The sequence below is a fragment of the Sapajus apella genome, unplaced genomic scaffold, assembly GCF_009761245.1.
Source record: "Sapajus apella isolate SASKATOON/1434 unplaced genomic scaffold, GSC_monkey_1.0 scaffold15, whole genome shotgun sequence".
Classification (NCBI taxonomy): domain Eukaryota; kingdom Metazoa; phylum Chordata; class Mammalia; order Primates; family Cebidae; genus Sapajus; species Sapajus apella.
In genome coordinates this window covers 11,492,016-11,510,562 of record NW_022436955.1, presented here as the reverse complement: position 1 = coordinate 11,510,562, position 18,547 = coordinate 11,492,016, and the positions used below count along the sequence as shown (strand labels likewise).

General features: G+C 55.0%; 3 protein-coding genes and 1 pseudogene across 6 annotated transcripts in view; 2 read left to right on the top strand and 2 right to left on the bottom strand.

Annotated features, from left to right (window-relative positions):
- Positions 1–2,249: 2,249 nt before the first annotated feature.
- On the bottom strand, positions 2,250–2,343 carry LOC116555886 (annotated as a pseudogene).
- A 673-nt stretch (positions 2,344–3,016) lies between these two features.
- On the top strand, positions 3,017–5,908 carry PSMB10 (proteasome 20S subunit beta 10). 2 transcript variants are annotated; one of them, XM_032283779.1, is made up of 8 exons: positions 3,017–3,717; positions 3,914–4,001; positions 4,086–4,183; positions 4,297–4,437; positions 4,699–4,814; positions 4,925–4,983; positions 5,457–5,608; positions 5,733–5,908. In XM_032283779.1, the coding sequence occupies exons 1-8, from the start codon at positions 3,662–3,664 to the stop codon at positions 5,842–5,844; spliced, it is 822 nt and encodes a 273-aa protein (XP_032139670.1). In that variant the 5' UTR covers positions 3,017–3,661; the 3' UTR covers positions 5,845–5,908. The 2 variants fall into 2 exon arrangements, with proteins under 2 accessions (XP_032139670.1, XP_032139671.1); XM_032283780.1 differs by lacking the exon at positions 5,457–5,608.
- A 1,173-nt stretch (positions 5,909–7,081) lies between these two features.
- On the top strand, positions 7,082–10,253 carry CTRL (chymotrypsin like). Its single transcript, XM_032283781.1, has 7 exons — positions 7,082–8,071; positions 8,629–8,732; positions 8,831–8,910; positions 9,023–9,104; positions 9,270–9,450; positions 9,540–9,673; positions 9,750–10,253. Exons 1-7 carry the CDS (start codon positions 8,020–8,022, stop codon positions 9,909–9,911), a joined length of 795 nt encoding a protein of 264 aa, XP_032139672.1. The 5' UTR covers positions 7,082–8,019; the 3' UTR covers positions 9,912–10,253.
- PSKH1 (protein serine kinase H1) overlaps positions 10,149–18,547 on the bottom strand; it is a 39,146-nt gene continuing 30,747 nt past the window's right edge. For 2 of the 3 annotated variants that reach the window (XM_032283775.1, XM_032283777.1), the window contains exons 3-4: positions 16,106–16,168; positions 10,149–12,469 (exon numbers count right to left, since the gene is read on the bottom strand). In XM_032283775.1, the coding sequence (XP_032139666.1) occupies positions 12,152–12,469; positions 16,106–16,168 (381 nt within the window). In that variant the 3' untranslated portion in view covers positions 10,149–12,151. The remainder of the gene's footprint in view (positions 12,470–16,105; positions 16,169–18,547) is intronic. The other variant, XM_032283778.1, reaches the window with a different exon arrangement.

Here is an 18,547-nt window from a genome sequence, read left to right as displayed (position 1 = left end):
GCCCTGATGTGTATGTTGTGAGTTGAAGGGAGGCACTAGAGTCCCACACCAGGTTTCACTCGTCACCAGCCACAGGTCAGTGCGGAGTGAGGCAAGATGGGCTCGGCTGAGGCCTGGGACTGAGCTGGGCACCCTAGATGTACAGCTGTCCACTCTCCTGGTCAAGCTTTTGAGGCAGCATGCACCATGCCTGCCTCTGTGCTGGGCATGGGGACTGGAGCTGGCTGCACCCACAGTCCTGTGAGAGGAGTACAGGGAGGGGGTGATTTGAGCTGTCCTCCAAGCTCCCAAAAGGACAGGTGAGACAGGGCCTTTTGAGTGGTGGGTGACTGACAGGGCCGAAAGAGTTTAGAGGCCGGGTATGGTGGTTCACGCCTATAATCCCAGCACTTTGGGAGGCCAAGGCAGGCAGATCACCTGAAGTCAGGAGTTCGAGACCAGCCTGGCCAACATGGTAGAACCCCCACCTCTACTAAAATACGAAACACCTGCCAGGCGTGGTGGGACACACCTGTAGTCCCAGCTACTCAGGAGGCTCAGGCACGAGAATCGTTTGAACCTGGGAGGCGGAGGTTACTGTGAGCCAAGATCGTGTCATTACACTTTAGTCTGGGTGACAGAGCAAGACTCTGTCTTAAGAAAGACTGGGTCTCAAAAAAAAAAGTTTAGAATTAGAATCTGAGAGTGACAACCATTATTAGTCAGATCATTTCACTAATGAAAGTTTAATTAGTATGAAGCTAAGTGCTCTGAGAAAAGTTTAGGGAGCAGAAAAAATAAAAATAAGAAAAGTTTAGGGAGCAAAAGAGGCTGAGTCTTTCAGGTCAGCAAAGGCTTCCCAGAGGCGGTGGTGCCTACACTGAGGTCATAGGGATGCGAACAGTAATGGACCACTGTAAAGACAAGTTTGACTTGACTGAGCCCAGGAGTTCGAGACCAGCCCGGGCAATATCGTGAGGTCCCATCTCTACAAAAAATTTAAAAATTGGAGGCCGGGCGCGGTGGCTCAAGCCTGTAATCCCAGCACTTTGGGAGGCCGAGGCGGGTGGATCATGAGGTCAAGAGATCGAGACCATCCTGGTCAGCATGGTGAAACCCCGTCTCTACTAAAAATACAAAAAATTAGCTGGACATGGTGGCGCGTGCCTGTAATCCCAGCTACTCAGGAGGCTGAGGCAGGAGAATTGCCTGAACCCAGGCGGTGGAGGTTGCGGTGAGCCGAGATCGCGCCATTGCACTCCAGCCTGGGTAACAAGAGCGAAACTCCGTCTCAAAAAAAAAAAAAAATTTAAAAATTGGCCGGGCGTGGTGGCTCACGCCTGTAATCCAAGCACTTTGGGAGGCCGAGGTGGGTGGATCACGAGGGCAAGAGATCGAGACCATCCTGGTCAACATGGTGAAACCCCGTCTCTACTAAAAGTACAAAAAGTCAGCTGGGCATGGTGGCGCGTGCCTGTAATCCCAGCTACTCGGGAGGCTGAGGCAGAGAATTGCCTGAACCCAGGAGGCGGAGGTTGCGGTGAGCCGAAATCGTGCCATTGCACTCCAGCCTGGGTAACGAGCGCAACTCCGCCTCAAAAAAAAAATAAAATAAAATAAAATAAAATAAAATTAGCCAGGTGTGGTGGCACACACGTGCAGTCAAATCTTCTAGGGAGGCTGAGGTGGGAGGACTGCTTGAACCTGGGAGGCAGAGGCTGCAGTGATCTGAGATGGCACCACGGCACTCCAGACAGCACAACAGCAAGATCTTGTCTCCAAAAAAAAAAAAAGTAAGAGAATAAAAAAATTTAAAAAGTAAAACGGCCCAGCACTGTGGTTCATTCTTATAATCCTAGCACTTTGGAAGGCCGAGGGTGGATCGCCTGAGCTTAGGAGTTCAAGATCAGCCTGGGTAACATGGTGAAAGCCCATCTCTATAAAATAAATATATACGCGTGCGCGTGCACACACACACACACACACACACACACACACACACACACACACACACAAATTAGCCAGCCATGGTGGTGTGTGCCTGCGATCCCAGCTACTCAGGAGGCTGAGGTAGAAGACTGCTTGTACCTGTGAGGCAGAGGTTGCAGTGAACTGAGATCACAGCACTGTATCCCAGCCTGGACAACAGAGTGAGACTCCCTCAAAATAAAAATAAAAAGTAAACACTTCAGCAGCTACATGCTGCTCTTAAGCTCAAACCTAAATCTTTTTTTTTTTAACTTTTTAAAAATTTTAGTAACTTTTTTTTTTTAAATATGGAACACTTCACGAATTTGCTTGTCATCCTTGCGCAGGGGCCATGCTAATCTTCTCTGTATCGTTCCAATTTTTTTTTTTTATTTATTTTTTTTGAGCCAGAGTTTTCCTCTTTTTTCCCAGGCTGGAGTGCAATGGCACGATCTCGGCTCACCGCAACCTCCGCCTCCTGGGTTCAGGCAATTCTCCTGCCTCAGCCTCCTGAGTAGCTGGGGTTACAGGCACGCGCCACCATGCCCAGCTAATTTTTTGTATTTTTAGTAGAGACGGGGTTTCACCATGTTGACCAGGAAGGTCTCGATCTCTTGACCTCGTGATCCACCCGCCTCGGCCTCCCAAAGTGCTGGGATTACAGGCTTGAGCCATCGCGCCCGGTCCCGTTCCAATTTTAGTATATGTGCTGCCAAAGCGAGCACCCAAATCTTTTTTTTCCCCGCTTTGAGACAGGGTCTATTGCCCAGGCTGGAGTACAATGGTGTGATCCGTGGCTCACTGTGGCCTCGGAACTCCTGGGCTTCCAAAGTGCTGGGATTACCGTGGTGAGCCACCAGGCCCGGCCTGTTGAAGGGTTTAAACCAGAGTGTGCCAGATTTCCAATTTAGAAAGACTCTCTCTCTGCAGGGTAAAGTGTAGCCTGAGATGAGGGGCAAGAATTGCGAAGTAACCAGGGAGGACAGGGCAATGTCCGTGTGGGAGAAGATGCTAGCTGACATGAGAAGTGCTAGAAGAAAGACGGGTACGAAAAAGAGGTCACTGGGAGGTGAAATAACAAGGCTTGGCCATGAGTGGAAACCAGCAGCCACGGTGCCCCTCTTGAGAGAGGGAAGATGGCACCTGAGACAGGGAAGATGGAAAGACCAGTAGCCCTGCGGCTGACTGAGCCTCTGTTTGAGGTTTCGAAGAGGAGTAAAGGCAACGAAAGAGGCAAGAGCTGGAAGAAAGGTGACAAGGAACAAAAGTCAGCCATGCCTGATGCTGCCGGGTAGCCAGCAACAATGCAGAGGCCTGGCCAAGGCTCTGACAGCCTTAGGGTGTTGAGACTGGAAATCAGAGTTGAGGCTGGGGTAAGAGCAGGGGGCTCAGATGGAGGGGGAGGAGAAGCTGAACAATGTCCAGAAGGGAAGAGACTTGTCCCTCTGTTCAACAGAGGACCCAATGAGCAGCACAAAGGGTCCAGCAAGGGACATCATCCCGCACCCAAAATGCTCAGAGCCACACGTGAAGCGGAAAGTGAAAGAGAAGATGCAGAAAACCGCCAGGGGACTTTAAGGAAGGGTAAAAACGAAAGTGAAAGCAGAAAGGACAGACGTGAAGCCTAGCAGAGGACTTTTCAGCTCCTCACTGGCCCCACTTGTCTGACCCACCCATCTGCCCGCGACCCCTAATCCGCTCTGCCTGCCCCAAGATGCTGGAGCCAGCCCTGGAGATCCGAGGGGGCTTCTCCTTCGAGAACTGCCAAAGGTGAAGGGGGAGGGTCACTCCCAAGCCGCCTCTACTTGGTTGTGGCCCTTTTTCCTGGTTGGGGGTGGGGGAGGGTGTGTTCGGCGACGGGTTCCAGGCTTACACCAGAAGATGAGGGAGACTAGGACCGGGTTAGGGGAAGCAACAGGGGTCTTGGAAGTAGAGCTGAAGCCTGGGCGCCCTCCTCCGTTTCCAGAAATGCGTCCTTGAAAAGCGTCCTCCCGGGACTCAAGGTCCCTCATGCACGCAAGACCGGGACCACCATCGCGGGCCTTGTGTTCCAAGTAAGCCGCGGGGAGGGACGGGGGAGTGGAGGGGTGTCGGGAGCATCGAGCAGGCACTGAGGCTGTGGTCCCCCTCCCCCCCAGGACGGGGTCATTCTGGGCGCCGACACGCGAGCCACTAATGATTCTGTCGTGGCGGACAAGAGCTGCGAGAAGATCCATTTCATCGCACCCAAAATCTAGTGAGACTCCCCTAGCCTAGTTCCGGCACGCAAAAAAGAACCGCCCCCTCGTTCCCACTCCGGTCTCCGCATGTCCCAGCCCTGCCCACGCCAATCCTCCCTTTTCCCCTCAGCTGCTGTGGGGCTGGAGTAGCCGCGGACGCCGAGATGATTACACGGATGGTGGCGTCCAAGATGGAGCTACACGCGCTATCTACGGGCCGCGAACCCCGCGTGCCCACGGTCACCCGCATCCTGCGCCAGACGCTCTTCCGGTGCGGGGGCGAGGCTGACAGGACCCCGCGAGCGGCCGTTGCAGGGGAGGGGCCAATAAAAAGGCAGAACAAAAGGGCGGGGTCGCGACGGGCCAGGTGACCGGAAGAGGCCGGACTAAGAGAAGCTGGGTTACAGGAAGAGGCGATGTCAGCTATCGAGCTCCAGGCCACATGAAGGGGCGGGGATAGCACCCACGGGTGGGGCATAGAGGGTCGAGGCCTGGGACCCGCTTGTGGCCGACTCCGCCCATCCACAAGCAGGTACCAGGGCCACGTGGGTGCATCGCTGATCGTGGGCGGCGTAGATCTGACTGGACCGCAGCTCTACGGTGTACATCCCCATGGCTCCTACAGCCGTATGCTCTTCACGGCCCTGGGTGAGCACTTCGGTCCCTTCTCCTCGAACCCTTCCCCTGTGACCTTGGCCTCAGGCTTCTACTCCAAACCGGGTGGCAGCCGTTGACTTCAATGCTTCTCCTGCCTTCAGGCTCTGGCCAGGACGCTGCCCTGGCGGTGCTAGAAGACCGGTTCCAGCCGAACATGACGGTGAGCAGCCTCTGTTCCCCACTATATGGACCTTGGTGGGATGTGCACCTGGGAGCTGGGGAAGCACAGGACCCTGACCCAGTGTGGAGGTGGGGGAAGGCTCGTCGGAGGAGGTGACCACTGAAGGGTGTGTGGAGTAAGAGCAGAGAAGTTTGATCCCTACACCACACCGTCCAATACCAAACTTGGATGCCTGGGAGAAATCGAAGCTCACAGAAGATCTTTTGGAACCGAGGGTGGAGGGAAGGACCAGTAGGGTCCTACTTATATCAATGTCTAGAGCCTAGATTTTGTTTGGGCTAGGATAGAAGCAGGTGATGTATGTCTCCCCAAAGGTAGCTAAGGCTCCGAGGGAGAAACAGTGGGGGTTTGGGGGGCAAGACCAGATTGGGTGAGTGGACAGGCAAGTCCCCAAGCTATAGCCTAAATTAACAGCAGAGGGCCCATTAGGCCTTACACACCCATCACTGCAGCTGGAGGCTGCTCAGGGGCTGCTGGTGGAAGCCATCACCGCAGGAATCTTGGGTGACCTGGGCTCCGGGGGCAATGTGGACGCATGTGTGATCATGAAGTCAGGCGCCAAGCTACTGAGGACACTGAGCTCGCCCACAGAACCCGTGAAAAGGTGAGAGCTGGAGATGGGGGACCACAGGAATGTGTGGAGCCATAGCAGAAGAGATGGGGGCTGCAAGAAGGGGATGGGCCACATGACAGGCTCATGTTCAGAAGCTGTCCCTCCTCCCTCCCAGGTCTGGTCACTACCACTTTGTGCCTGGAACCACAGCTGTCCTGACCCAGACAGTAAAGCCACTAACTCTGGAGCTAGTGGAGGAAACCGTGCAGGCTATGGAGGTGGAGTAAAATAGGCTTGAGGCTTAGAGCTTGGAACAAGGGGAAATAAACCCAGAAAATACAAACAGCTAAACAAATGACTGTGTCATTCTTGAGTGGAGTGGGTGGGCGGGCAGGCAGCCAGCAGGGCTCTGTAGCTAAGGCGTCCCCGCAGGGCCACTACCTCCCAGAGCTCCAGTGCCTGGCCTATGAGATGCCCTTCACCCATCACCTCAGGTGTCTACTACTCCAGAACCCCAGCCCTTGCCAGCATTGCAGGCTTGGATGAAACGCCCCCATCCTGTCTCCACCTGAACCTTCCTTCTGGCTCCCCTGCCAACTGCACTGCCTTGCTCTTGCCCTCTGGTCCACTGGAGATTTGTAAAACCTGAAAGACCCCATGTACTACCACCTCCTAGAGACTTTCCATGGCTCCTAAGTGGCCCAGGACAAAGTCCATACCTTTCAGTCAGGCCCCCACAGGCTCCACTGGGGCTAAAATGCTAACAGAGGAGCTGTTCCCTGACTGCAATGCAAGGTCTCACCAAGCACTCCTCAACCTTGCAACATTCCTTACCCGTGACACCACTCAGAAGATGAAGCATGCCTGCACTGCTCACAGAAGCTTGGCTTCTGTCTGCACATGCTGGGCTTGTTTGACTCCAAGTTTTCCAGGCCAATAGGGGCCACAGGACTCACATGGGGAGATGACATGTTTCTCAAATAAACCTTTGCTAGGCCCCCGCTGAGTCTCAGGCCTGGCTGCTGGGTGCCAGCAAGAGCATCCTGCCTTCAGCGAGAACGGCTTAACTCCACTGGAGCTTCAGAACTGTCAAGGAGAGTATGTGCAGCCTCCAGGGAGGGTCTATGCCAGGCTGGACATCCTTGGGCCGCTGACTATGCTCCCTGCACCGCAACATTCTATTACATATATTTGTAAATGTAACTGAGAAGTTGATAAGAGTTGTATATTGAATACCCATATACTGTCAGGTCACCACAGACCTGACAATTAGTATTTTGTTATATTTGCTGGCTGGGCGTGGTAGCTCATGCCTGTAATCCCAGCACTTTGGGAGACCAAGGCAGGTGGATCATGAGGTCAGGAGTTCAAGACCAGCCTGATCAATATGGTAAAACCCCATCTCTACTAAAAATACAAAAATTAGCCAGGCGTGGTGGCACGCACCTGTAGTCCCAGCTACTCAGGAGGCTGAGGCAGGAGAATCACTTGAACCCGGGAGGCAGAGGTTGCAGCAACCTGTTATCGTGACACTGCAGTCCAGCCTGGGTGACAGAGTGAGACTCCTTCCCAAAAAAAAAAAAAAAACCCTCACACTCCCAGGAGGCCAGCCAACACACCTGTTGGAACTTTGCACACAGGGTATCTTCTCTCTTCAAGCTTGAACTGCAGCTCAGTAACAAATGGGCTACAGACACCAGGGGCTTGCCCATGGAAGCCCCAAGGCCTAGAGAGACTGCCAGAGATTTGATGGCTGTCACTCTCCACTGCAGCCTCAGTCCAGGGTCTGCCAGGCACCAAGAGCTCACACTTTGCCCTTCTAAGTGCCAGGCCCCTCACAAGCATCATCTCATTGTTTAGAGTGGGGGCTTCAGCACCAGACAAATGCAGGTTTGTATCCAACTCAACCACATGCTGGTGAGAGAGTCACCATCTCTGAGCAGACCTGTGACTCCTGTTCCAAATGGATGTGGAACCATGATGTGTTACGACTCGCAACCTGCCATAACCTCATGGCCCTGGCCTTCACAGCAAAGTCCACTAGAATAAGCATTCCCTCACCAGTCAGAACATCCTGGACGCTGAGCAGCCTTTTCTGAGAGCCTGGTGCTTTTGATAGCCCTGGGAGACTCCTCTAATCCCAGCCACCAGGTTGTCACTATAGAACTAATTAAATCATCTGTCCTTGTATCCACAGCTCAACATTAGAATGGGAGATGGTTCAGGGAGCCAATTAGAGGCCAGGCATTGGGAGGTGGTAGAGGTGAGAGCCTCACACCTGGGCTCTTGTCTGATAAGTCCAGGCCTGAGTTAGAGGACCTTGGCCTAAAGAGCCTGTCTTGACTGGATCATGAGAGGGGACTGAGTCTACACAGCTGGCCTGGCCTCAGGCCTGGAGCTTTAGCTCAAGGACAAGAACACCCATAAAGCCAGGCCTAGCTCCCAACCTCACATCTGCCACGATGTTGCTGTTCAGCCTGACTCTGAGCCTGGTTCTCCTCAGCTCCTCCTGGGGTAAGTGAGCCAGGACCAGCCCTAACTCAGCCCTGGGGGCAACTCAGCTCCCAGCACCAGCCCAGGCAAGGGGCCAGACTGGCTGGAAGGGATGCAGGTGGACAGAGTGGGCAAAGGAAACAGGATGTGCCAGTGCAGGGGAGCATGAACAGGCCTGCAGGAATGGGAGGGGGCAAGAGTGGGGTGGGGCATGGTTTAGGAAGCTGAGACAGGAAGACCTGTCCATGTCTTTTAGAAAGAACCCTCTGGCTGGATGAATGGTATGAACTGTTCAGGTCTGGAGAGGTCAAAGAGACCAGGGGTAGAGACGGGAAACAATGGGACTAGGCTGGAGCAAGAGGGGGGAGAACGGCAGGACTGGGGGACTGGTTGGATGGGGAAAACCAAGATAGCTGTGGGGCCCGAAGGTACTTGCATGTACTCTGTTGGGGAAGGGGTAGTGCTGTACCCTCTCTACAGACCTCTCCAGGGTGCACAGCCCGGGGCACCCAGGAGAAGGAGGTGGGAAAAGGCAGGCTGAGGCCTGGGAAGCAGGTCCTCACCAGCCCAATGGTCAGGCTGCGGTGTTCCTGCCATCAAACCGGCACTGAGCTTCAGCCAGAGGATTGTCAACGGGGAGAATGCAGTGCCGGGCTCCTGGCCCTGGCAGGTGTCCCTGCAGGTACACCACTGGAGGGGTGGGCAGGGTCCTGGGTATGTCATGCCTAGCGGCAGCCTGAACAACCCATCCCCACTCTAATCTCTGAGCCCTGACCCCAGGACAGCAGCGGCTTCCACTTCTGTGGTGGTTCTCTCATCAGCCAGTCCTGGGTGGTCACTGCTGCCCACTGCAATGTCAGGTGAGCGCCCTCACTCCACCTGCCCCACGCCTCACCTCTTCCTGCCTCCTCCCCTGGCTGTCCCCCTCCAGTTCTGCCCTCCCTGCAGCTGCCTAACCCCACCTCCCTGCAGACCTGGCCGTCACTTTGTTGTCCTGGGCGAGTATGACCAATCATCCAATGCAGAGCCCCTGCAGGTTCTGTCCATCTCTCGGGTGAGTGCCTGGGCTGCAGACATGGAAGAAGAGTAGGCGGTGCAGGTGGGTGGGTGCTGGGAACAAGGAATTCAGGACATGCCCTGGCCTACCCCACGCAGCACCCATCAGCCCCAGCTGCCGGGACCCACCCCAGCCCAACATGGCCTGCTTCTGGCCCCACAGGCCATTACACACCCTAGCTGGAACCCCACTACCATGAACAATGACGTGACGCTGCTGAAGCTCGCCTCACCAGCCCAGTACACAACACGCATCTCACCAGTTTGCCTGGCATCCTCGAACGAGGCTCTCACTGAAGGCCTCACGTGTGTCACCACCGGCTGGGGTCGCCTCAGTGGTGTGGGTAAGAACTCAGGTCAAAGCTCAGGGCAGGAGGACTGAGGTGAGGACTAGTGTTCTGGGCCCAGCCTGACCACCCCTCCTGCCCCACAGGCAATGTGACACCAGCACGTCTGCAGCAGGTGGCTTTGCCCCTGGTCACTGTGAATCAGTGCCAGCAATACTGGGGTTCAAGTATCACTGACTCTATGATCTGCGCAGGTGGCGCAGGTGCCTCCTCGTGCCAGGTGAGCCACGGCACCCCATCCCCTGGCACACCTCCCAACCCCCCACACTCACTTCTCCCACCCTCTTCCTTCTCAGGGTGACTCTGGAGGCCCTCTTGTCTGCCAGAAGGGAAACGCGTGGGTGCTTATTGGTATTGTCTCCTGGGGCACCAAAGACTGCAATGTGCGTGCACCTGCTATGTACACCCGAGTTAGCAAGTTCAGCGCCTGGATCAACCAGGTCATAGCCTACAACTGAGCCCACCACGGGCCCCTCCGCAGCTCAACCCATTAAAGACTCAGGCACTGTCCCATCATGCATTCTTGTCTGTCTTTCTGGCTCAGGATAAAGGAGAGGCTGTTGAGGGTCGGACTCCCTACCTGGACTTCTGACATGGAAGGGGCTGAGTGACTCCTTGAATAGTAGTGGTTCTTCCTAGAGTAGCCATGCCCTCCTCCAGGGCAACCCCTTGGTTCTACAGCAAGAAGCCAGAGCTGTTGGAATGAATGGCAGCCCTCCCTGGAGAGGCAGCCTGTTTACTGAATACAGAGGATACATTTACAAACTGAATACACGTAATAAATAACTGCACATTCTCCATCCACAGTCCATGGCATGAAAGCCCAGGTGGGTCTGTCAAAGGCCCACATCTCCAAACCCCTGATCCTGCCCTCAGGACCAGGCCTATCCTGGGCAAGAGAAAACATAATCCCCAAGGCTTTAAGCCCCCAGAGACACTTGGGGAACTGGGAGGAAATTCTGAGGCCATGGGGCTTGGCTTTCCATTGCCTCCTGTCCAGGGGGCAGTGGGGATGACAGGAGGGGGTGTCTAAGGCACAGTGGACTTGGTACAGAGTGGTCGCTTTAGTTTTGTTTCCCACTGGAGGTGGCACATGCAGGAAGAGGAGGGCCTGGCCCAGGCTGCTGACTGGTAGAAGCTGAGTGACAGCCAAACCATTCCCCACTGGCAGGGGCCCTGCATTTAAGCTAAGGCCAAAGCTGAGCCCTGGCCCCATTCTACCCACTGAAGGCAGCTGTGGAAGGAGGGGCTCAGGTTCCAGCCTGGTTTGTGGTAGGGGGAGATACCACAACAGCCATGGGGACAGTTCTGGCTCAGGCCTCTAGGAAAGCAGCCACCCAACCCTACCTACCTCCCACAGGGGCTCTTTCCAGCCTGAGACTCAGCGGGACCCAGACTGGAAGGTTAATGCTGTGAAGGGAAGCAGCACAGGGTGAACAGGACAAGGCCAGGTGTGAGAAGGCAGTGCCCCAGGCACCCAGCGTTCAGAGGCAGGTCACACAGTATTGCTAAGTTCCAGGGAGGGGTGCGCAGAAGCTCAGCAGAAGGGGAGAGGTGAGTAGCCCAAGACCCTCCCCCAGTGCAGCAACTCCTTCCTTCCCATGTCCTCTCGGACGACTACATGTGTGCACGATGGGAGTGCAATGATCACTCCCTGCAGACACCAGATGGCGTATTCATGCAGCTGCAGAGGAGGGAGCGGCAAAGCCTGAAGGGAAGGGGCAATGGGCTGCACCAAAAGATAGAACCTGGGCTGACACTGGACCCTAATGTGAAGGAGCCCCCTGCCCTCTGCCTTGGCCCCCAGGTGCCCCATCCCCCAGGTAGCAGCAGTGGGGCTCCCTTTAACCACCCCCAGTTGGGAAGGAGGCACCTGGGGAATGGAATGGGCATCCAAGGGGGAGAGGGAGGTAGTGGTGGGCTCTACAAAGAAGGCACCAAGGGTGGTGGGCTGGTGGGCAGAGACCCCCTCAGAGTCTGGAGAGGCTGGAGCCTGGGCAAGCCGACCACCAGCATGGCCACACAGTCCAGAAGGGTGAAGGTCCACTCCATGGCCCCACTACCAGAGGTCCTGGCAGGTCCTGGAACCAGGAGGGCTCCCTGGGGGCACCATGAAGGAAGACAGATCTTGGCTGGGAGGTGGAGGGCTATTTGGATCTAGCTGAGGGCTACCAGTCCAGACAGGGCACAAGCTTTGTGCCTACCTGGATCTCCCATTGGAGCATAATCTTAAGGATCAGGATGTGTGGGAATGTGTGGAGCCAGGGAGGGCTCTGTGAAGGAAAGGGGGTCCCAGAAGCAACTGTCCTAAAGGGTCCTGAGGCCACAGGACACCCTCCACCTTGCACTGCAGGCCCCCTTTGATTTGAGAAGAGCCAAAGGGCAAAGAAGACAGTGAAGGCCAGGTCCTATCCCTTCAAAACTCCAGAGCAGCTGCCCAAGAGGGGTATCAGTGCCAGGCGAGGCTCCGAGTTCAGGGTGGGTCACAGCCCCCTGGGCTACCTCCACTCTCTCACATCTGGCCTAGGCCCATGGTGAGGACAGGGGCTGCTGAAGGCACAGGGAAGGGGCTGGCGCCAGACATTCTTCACCTACTGCGGGTCACACAGGCCTATCGCCAGAAAGGACATCGGAGCCAGAGCGCATCACAGTGTGTGGCCAGGCTGGGCCGTGCCGCACATGCGCACAGCCAGGCAGCTCAGCCATTGTACTGCTGCTGGTAGCGCAGGTTAAGCTCCCGCAGCTCCCGCTCCCGCACACGGCGTGACTTGTTGGAGCGTGTTGAGCGGCTGGAACGTGTAGACTGGGCAGATTTGGTGCTCTGGCAGCGCGAGGAGGCACGTTTGAGGAGGTTCTGGGATATGGAGCGGTGCAGGTTCTTCATGGATGAAGAGGCGGCCATGCTTACCACCCACGGGTGCCTCAGGGCCTGCAGTGCAGTCATACGGGCTCCAGGGTCCACTGTCAGCAGGCGGTCAATGAAGTCCTTGGCCAGGTTGGACACACTAGGCCAGGGCTAGAGACCAAGGACAAGCATTAGAGCAAGAACACCCAACACTGCCCACCCCATCTGGATGAGCCACTACCCAGCATCCCTGTACTTTCCCGAGAGGCGCTGCCCCTCCTCTCATGTAGCGCTTGGGGCCTCCCCACCCAGTGCTGGCCTAGGCTGAACAGGGACTGCTCTCGGGGTGATGAGGAGTCTGGCAAGGAAGGAAAGGACCTGTCCACTCTCCCAAGGAGCAAACATTTTTTTTTTTTTTGAGATGTAGTCTCGCTCTGTCACCCAGGCTGGAGTGCAGTGGCTCAATCTTGGCTCACTGCAACCTTTGCCTCCCGGGTTCAAGTGATTCTCCTGCCTCAGTCTCTTGAGTAGCTGGGATTATAGGCATGTGCCACCATGCCCAGCTAATTTTTGTATTTTTAGTAGAGATGGGGTTCCATCATGTTGATCAGGCTGGTCTTGAACTCCAGACCTCGTGATCTGCCCACCTTAGCCTCCCTAAGTGCTGGGATTACAGGCGCGAGCCACCACACCCGGCCCCGGGAGCAAACTTCTATGGTGCACTGGACCCAAAGCCTGGCTCAGGGAGATGGCCTCTGCTAGGATTCCCCAACCTACCCCAGGAGAATTATAACTCAGGGGAATGTAAGAGAATGACTCAAACTTTCCCACCACATCCTAAGTCAGACTGACGCTCCAATCCCTGGATGACGAGGATCAGGCCACTTAGAGGGGAACTTCCTAGTCCTTACAGTGGTGGGAGACCACTGCTCCCTGACTCCACCTCCCAGCATGGGGAGTAAAGGAAATAATTCAAGGCAACTAGATTTCCCAGTCTGCTGAGGGCAGGGACTTCCGGGGGCCAGGCAGGAACCAGGACCCTTCTCAATGGCACCCTGCAGTGCACATGACTTCTTTAAGCCACAAAGGAACTCCATAAAGCCCGCTCTGCCACATGCACCTAGGGCTGCCTCGTCTTAGCCCCACACCCAGCAGCTGTCTGTCTCCGGGCCTCAGGCTCATGGCTGTATTCACCTGGCTGGATCCTCTGGTTCTCAGGGTAAAGGACACTTGCTTAGACTCCCTCTTAGTCCCCAGTGCTTCCAGCAATTATTCCAGCTGTAACTTGAAGACTGCAGTTTCGTGTTCATTGATTATTCCCATGAGATCATGCTGAGCTGGATGAGCCCCAGTGCCTGGTGCTGCGCATACAGGAAGCGCTCAGTAGGCACAGGTGAGTAACAACCTACGATGCTGCTGTCAGATGGGTACCCTTTCCTGGAGCTGCTTCCAGGCCATGGGGCTCAGTCAGATGAGTCCTTGCGTCCTCCATCTCCTAGGAGTACTTTTAGCATGGGTTCTGACGCTCCCCCAAGGGTAGGTGGCTAGGACCTTTCCTGAGCCTGCTGCAGATGGCTCAACAGGGATGCTAAGAACACCATCACTTTCCTTCCTGCCAGCTGAGGTCTGCCTGTTTCACCCATGGTACCCTTCAACCTAAGGAACTGCTGAACATGCCCTCCAGGGGGCTTAGGAGGATCTGAGAGTCTTCCTTCAGGGCAGGTGCACAGCCATCTAGCAGACATGCATACTCACTGACTAATGCTACCCCTAGTCTGGCTCCCTTGACCTTCAACTTTTCCCCTACCCAGGGGGAGTCAGTAAAGGGGTGCGGCAGGGAGAACACGCTTCTGAGGAAGGGCTGGGGCTACCTGTAGCTGCTGTCCTCACCCACTCTTTGGAAGGTTATTTCAAGTTTTACTGAGCTGAAATGGGAGCAACAGCGGAACCACATTTCCAAACACACCTAACAGGCTCATCCTCACCAGTGGGCCAGCAGCACCCAGTGACTCCTGGGGAGATGCTGGCCCTCAGGAGGAAACTCAGGGCCCAGTAGCATGCAGCCAATGGAGGCCCATAGATACCTTACTATCCAAGGGCTGTGTGTGGGTGCAGACAGCAACAGCCCTCCCATGCAGGCAGGTAAGTCCCCTGGGGGCTTGTGTTGTTCACGGTTTATACTGAAGTATTGAGGCCAATATGCAGGACTAGACAGCTGCCACAAGAGCTTTTGGATCACAGCCCAAAAAAGCCCCAAAACCCACGCGCAGTAGCTTCTGCCTGTAATCCCAACACTTTGGGAGTCTGAGGCAAGAGGACTGCTTGGGCCCAGGAGTTCAAGATCAGCCTGGGCAAGATAGTAAGACTCTGTCTCAAAGAAAAAAAACACATTAAAAAAATTTTTTTTTAAAAACTCCATGGCTGCCCCCTGAACATGAGGAACCACTATTGGGGGCAGCCAGTCCAGAACACAGACATTCACTGTAGCTCCCATCACCCACTGGAGAGACAGAAAGCAGCTTAATGGAGACAGCACATACCCAGCTGAACAGAGTGGGTCAGGGGACACCTGTGCTGCCTGCTGGCTTTCTACAGTCTCCAGGAAAAGGAGAACTCACTAGGGAACATGCTGCAGCTCAGCCTGGCCTGTTGATGGAACAGCCCCAAGACAGGACTGGCAACCCAGGCTGTCCCAACAGGGCTGAGACATGGATTCTGCCCCTGCCCCTTGGTCCAGCCAAGACAAAAGTGGGGCAGCTCCCCTACAGAGGCTAGGAGCCTGAACATGGATGGAATGGAGTCTTCCCCACCTCACATCCACACCCAGCCAAACTATGGACCCAAAACTCCAAACCAAGACTACCAATGCAGTCTTGGAGAGGCCTCTCCCCAGACCAGCCCTATGGGCTTAAGTGTCTCCATCTTCAGAGTGGCACAGACTCACACCAGGCATCAACCCCTGCTGCTCATGGAGCGGCCGGCCCGTTAGTGCCAAAGCGAGCCAGATCGATCCCTCTCCCCCTGCTCCCCAAGATTCTCGCCTCACCAATTATTGTGGATGTGTGGCTGTGTGCAGAATGCAGACAGACTCATTTGTCTGAGGGCTGGCCTGGCCTCTCTGGCAGGTTACAGCTCTCCCCATCTTTGAAGAGCTGTGAGCAGCTGGGCCAGGTGGGTCCTCCAAGCTAATGTGACTCAGGTCGTCCTGACCTGAGAACCAGGCTGTGCCAATGGCCCCCAGCCTAACCCTTGTACACAGAGGAAACTACAGAAGAAAGTCAGGCTGAACACAAGGTAGTCTTCATCCAGCTCACTGTGAGGCAGGGTCTTAGGGTAACCTCCAGAATAACAGGCCTCAGTCTGGGAGCCCTGCTGAGGCCTCCCACAGGGCTCAGAAAAGTAAGGCTGCCAGGCGCGGTGGCTCACGCCTGTAATCCCAGCACTTTGGGAGGCCGAGGCGGTGGATCACGAGGTCAAGAGATCGAGACCATCCTGGTCAACACGGTGAAACCCCATCTCTACTAAAACTACAAAAAATCAGCTGGGCATGGTGGCGCGTGCCTGTAAACCCAGCTACTCAGGAGGCTGAGGCAGGAGAATTGCCTGAACCCAGGAGGCGGAGGTTGCGGTGAGCCGAGATCGCGCCATTGCACTCCAGCCTGGGTAACAAGAGCGAAACTCCGTCTCCAAAAAAAAAAAAAAAAAAAAAAAAGTAAGGCTTTCCACACTCGCCCACAGCCATGCTTCCGGCCCCACATCAACTCAGCACCTCCTAAGAAAGCGCTCAACACCAGCAGCCCAACCCACCTGCTTCCCCTGGAGCCACTTAAGTATGTATGTCAGCCAAGGACTGTCTGGCCGGGAAGCATTCTAAGCAGGAGAAAAGGGAAAATTATGAACAGTCATGGCCTTTAGTCTCCACAACTGTTTGTTCTGGTGAAGGACAGAACTTGTGCACCAGTATACTTATTTGAGGCCACACCAGGGACACACATGGCCTCAGTTGGCTGACAGATAGCACAGGTGCTAAGACCCACCTGGGCAGTCTCTCTGAGGCTTCCACCTGCTTCTGGGCTGATGTGGAGCACGAGCCACAGAGGCAAACGCTAAGATGTCACTGGCTCTGGCCCCAGACTCTTAGGTTTCCCCCTGCTCTGGGATCAGAGAACAGCTTCCATACCCGGGATCATGGCCTCCACTCTCCTTTCTACAGTCTCTGGACAAGTCAATGGCTCATGCCTCTAATCCCAGCACTTTGGGAGGCTGCTGCATGAGTGAGGGCTGGGCCCTGCTCCAAGAGGAGGACAAGCAGGGGCTATGGGAGGAGGGCATCACCTCCGCTCTGACCCCTACCATCAAGCTGGCTGCCTTTTTCCTGAGTCCATGGCCCTCAAAGAGTCCTTTCCCCTTGCAGTTAGGGTACCTGCTCCTGAGTTGGAACAACAAAGATGCCAATAGTGGGTATGGGGAGGGACCTCTTCCTTGAGCACCTCCTTACCAACTGGCCCTCCTCATTCCTCTACCCATGCTGGGCCAAAACCACTCCTTGGTAGTGGAGTCCGACTCCCCCTGGAGAGGGAGAGGCAGCAGAGCAGGAAGGGCCTTCCGCTCCTGCCGGATGACCCCCGGCACCAACCCTTTTCATTTGCTCTAGCTCTAATGACTGGCACAAGGGCCTGGCATGAACACTACCCAGGCCACTGCCAACAGTCTCACCTTGAGCCCAAGGGCGAAGGAAACAAAGAACAGTGCCAGCTCTCTGGCATAGGCTGCAGACAGAGGAGGAAGCTGCTTCTTTCTGGCAGCAAACACAGCTTACAGGGTGGCCCCAGACTTCCTCTGGCAGGCAGGGCTGCCTACTGGCAAGTGAGGCTGGGAGAGAAAGGCCCATTGGTGTCTCTTCTGAGTGGCATGTGGGATAGATTAAAGGGTTAGACTGCAAGCCCAGCAACCCGAGTTCTAGTTCTACCTTCTCTGCTGGCTTTAGAGAAATCACACCGTCATCACTTTCAGCATGAAGGGACTGAATGTCATGAACTCTAGGTCCCTTCCAGTTTCTAAAGTCCTAGATTCCTTTTCCTCTGCCTTTTCCCTCACATGGCCACATATGAAGCACAGAGCAGAAAATCTAGCATTTAAGCTTACCTCTTTTTTTTTTTTTTTTTAGAGACGAGGTCTTGCTATGCTGCCTAGGCTAGAGTGCAGTGGCTATTCACAGGTGCGATTCCACTACTGATCAGCACGGGGGTTTTGACCTGCTCCATTTCCGACCTGTACCAGTTCACCCCTCCTTAGGCAACCTGGTGGTCCCCCGCTCCTGGGAGGTCACCATACTGATGCCAAACTTAGTGCAGACACCCAATCGGCATAGTGTGCACTACAGCCCAGAACTCCTGGGCTCAAGCAATCCTCCCACCTCAGCCTCCTGAATAGCTGGGACTATAGGCACGTGCCACCACGCCTGGCTAAGCTGACCTCTTAACCCCTGGGTTCCTTATTTAACCCACGATGATTCTGGGGCAGGCAGGCTGGCAGAGAAGGTGGCCCCACCACAGCACTGCTAGGGAAAGGAAGGGAGGAAGCAGCCTGAGCTTTGCTACCATGACTCAGTTATTCCCTCAGCTCTGTTTCAAGATGTATTTTCAGACCCAGTGTTCCCATCTTCAAAGGCCTCCTTTCTGTACTTACGTGGGCCTGAATGAGAGCAGAGAAAAGGGCACAGAGGAAATTCTGGAAAACAGAGTTTTGGGTTTACTCAGGAGAGAGCAGCATGACAACAAGAACAGCACCCAGTGATGCTGCCCACGATGACCAGCATTTTGTCAAATTCAGTAGAATTAGACACTGTGTAGCAGCAAAGCCAGCTTCCCCTCCTCTGGTCAAAAACCCATCATTCTGGTGCCTGGGCTTTCAGACCAGACAGAATCTACCACCCTGGGACCCGGCAGAGGGCAGGTGAGGCGGCAAGCAACAGAAAAGGGAAGGGTGTAGGGGGAGAGAGCCTGAGAAGAGAAACAGAGGGAAGAGAATGGAGTTTTAAAAACATGCAGAGAATAAAGATAAAAATGAGAAAAGGTGTGACAACTTAAAGGTTAGTAAGGTTGTGTTCTGAAACTTGAAATGGATAACAAAATGAAATTGTGTGCCCTGCCTATCCCTGCCCAGAGCCACAGAGTGGAGGGGAAGGAGAGGAGGGAGACGGCACAACTTAAGGTCAAGAAGGGGCCGGACATGGTGGCTCATGCCTGT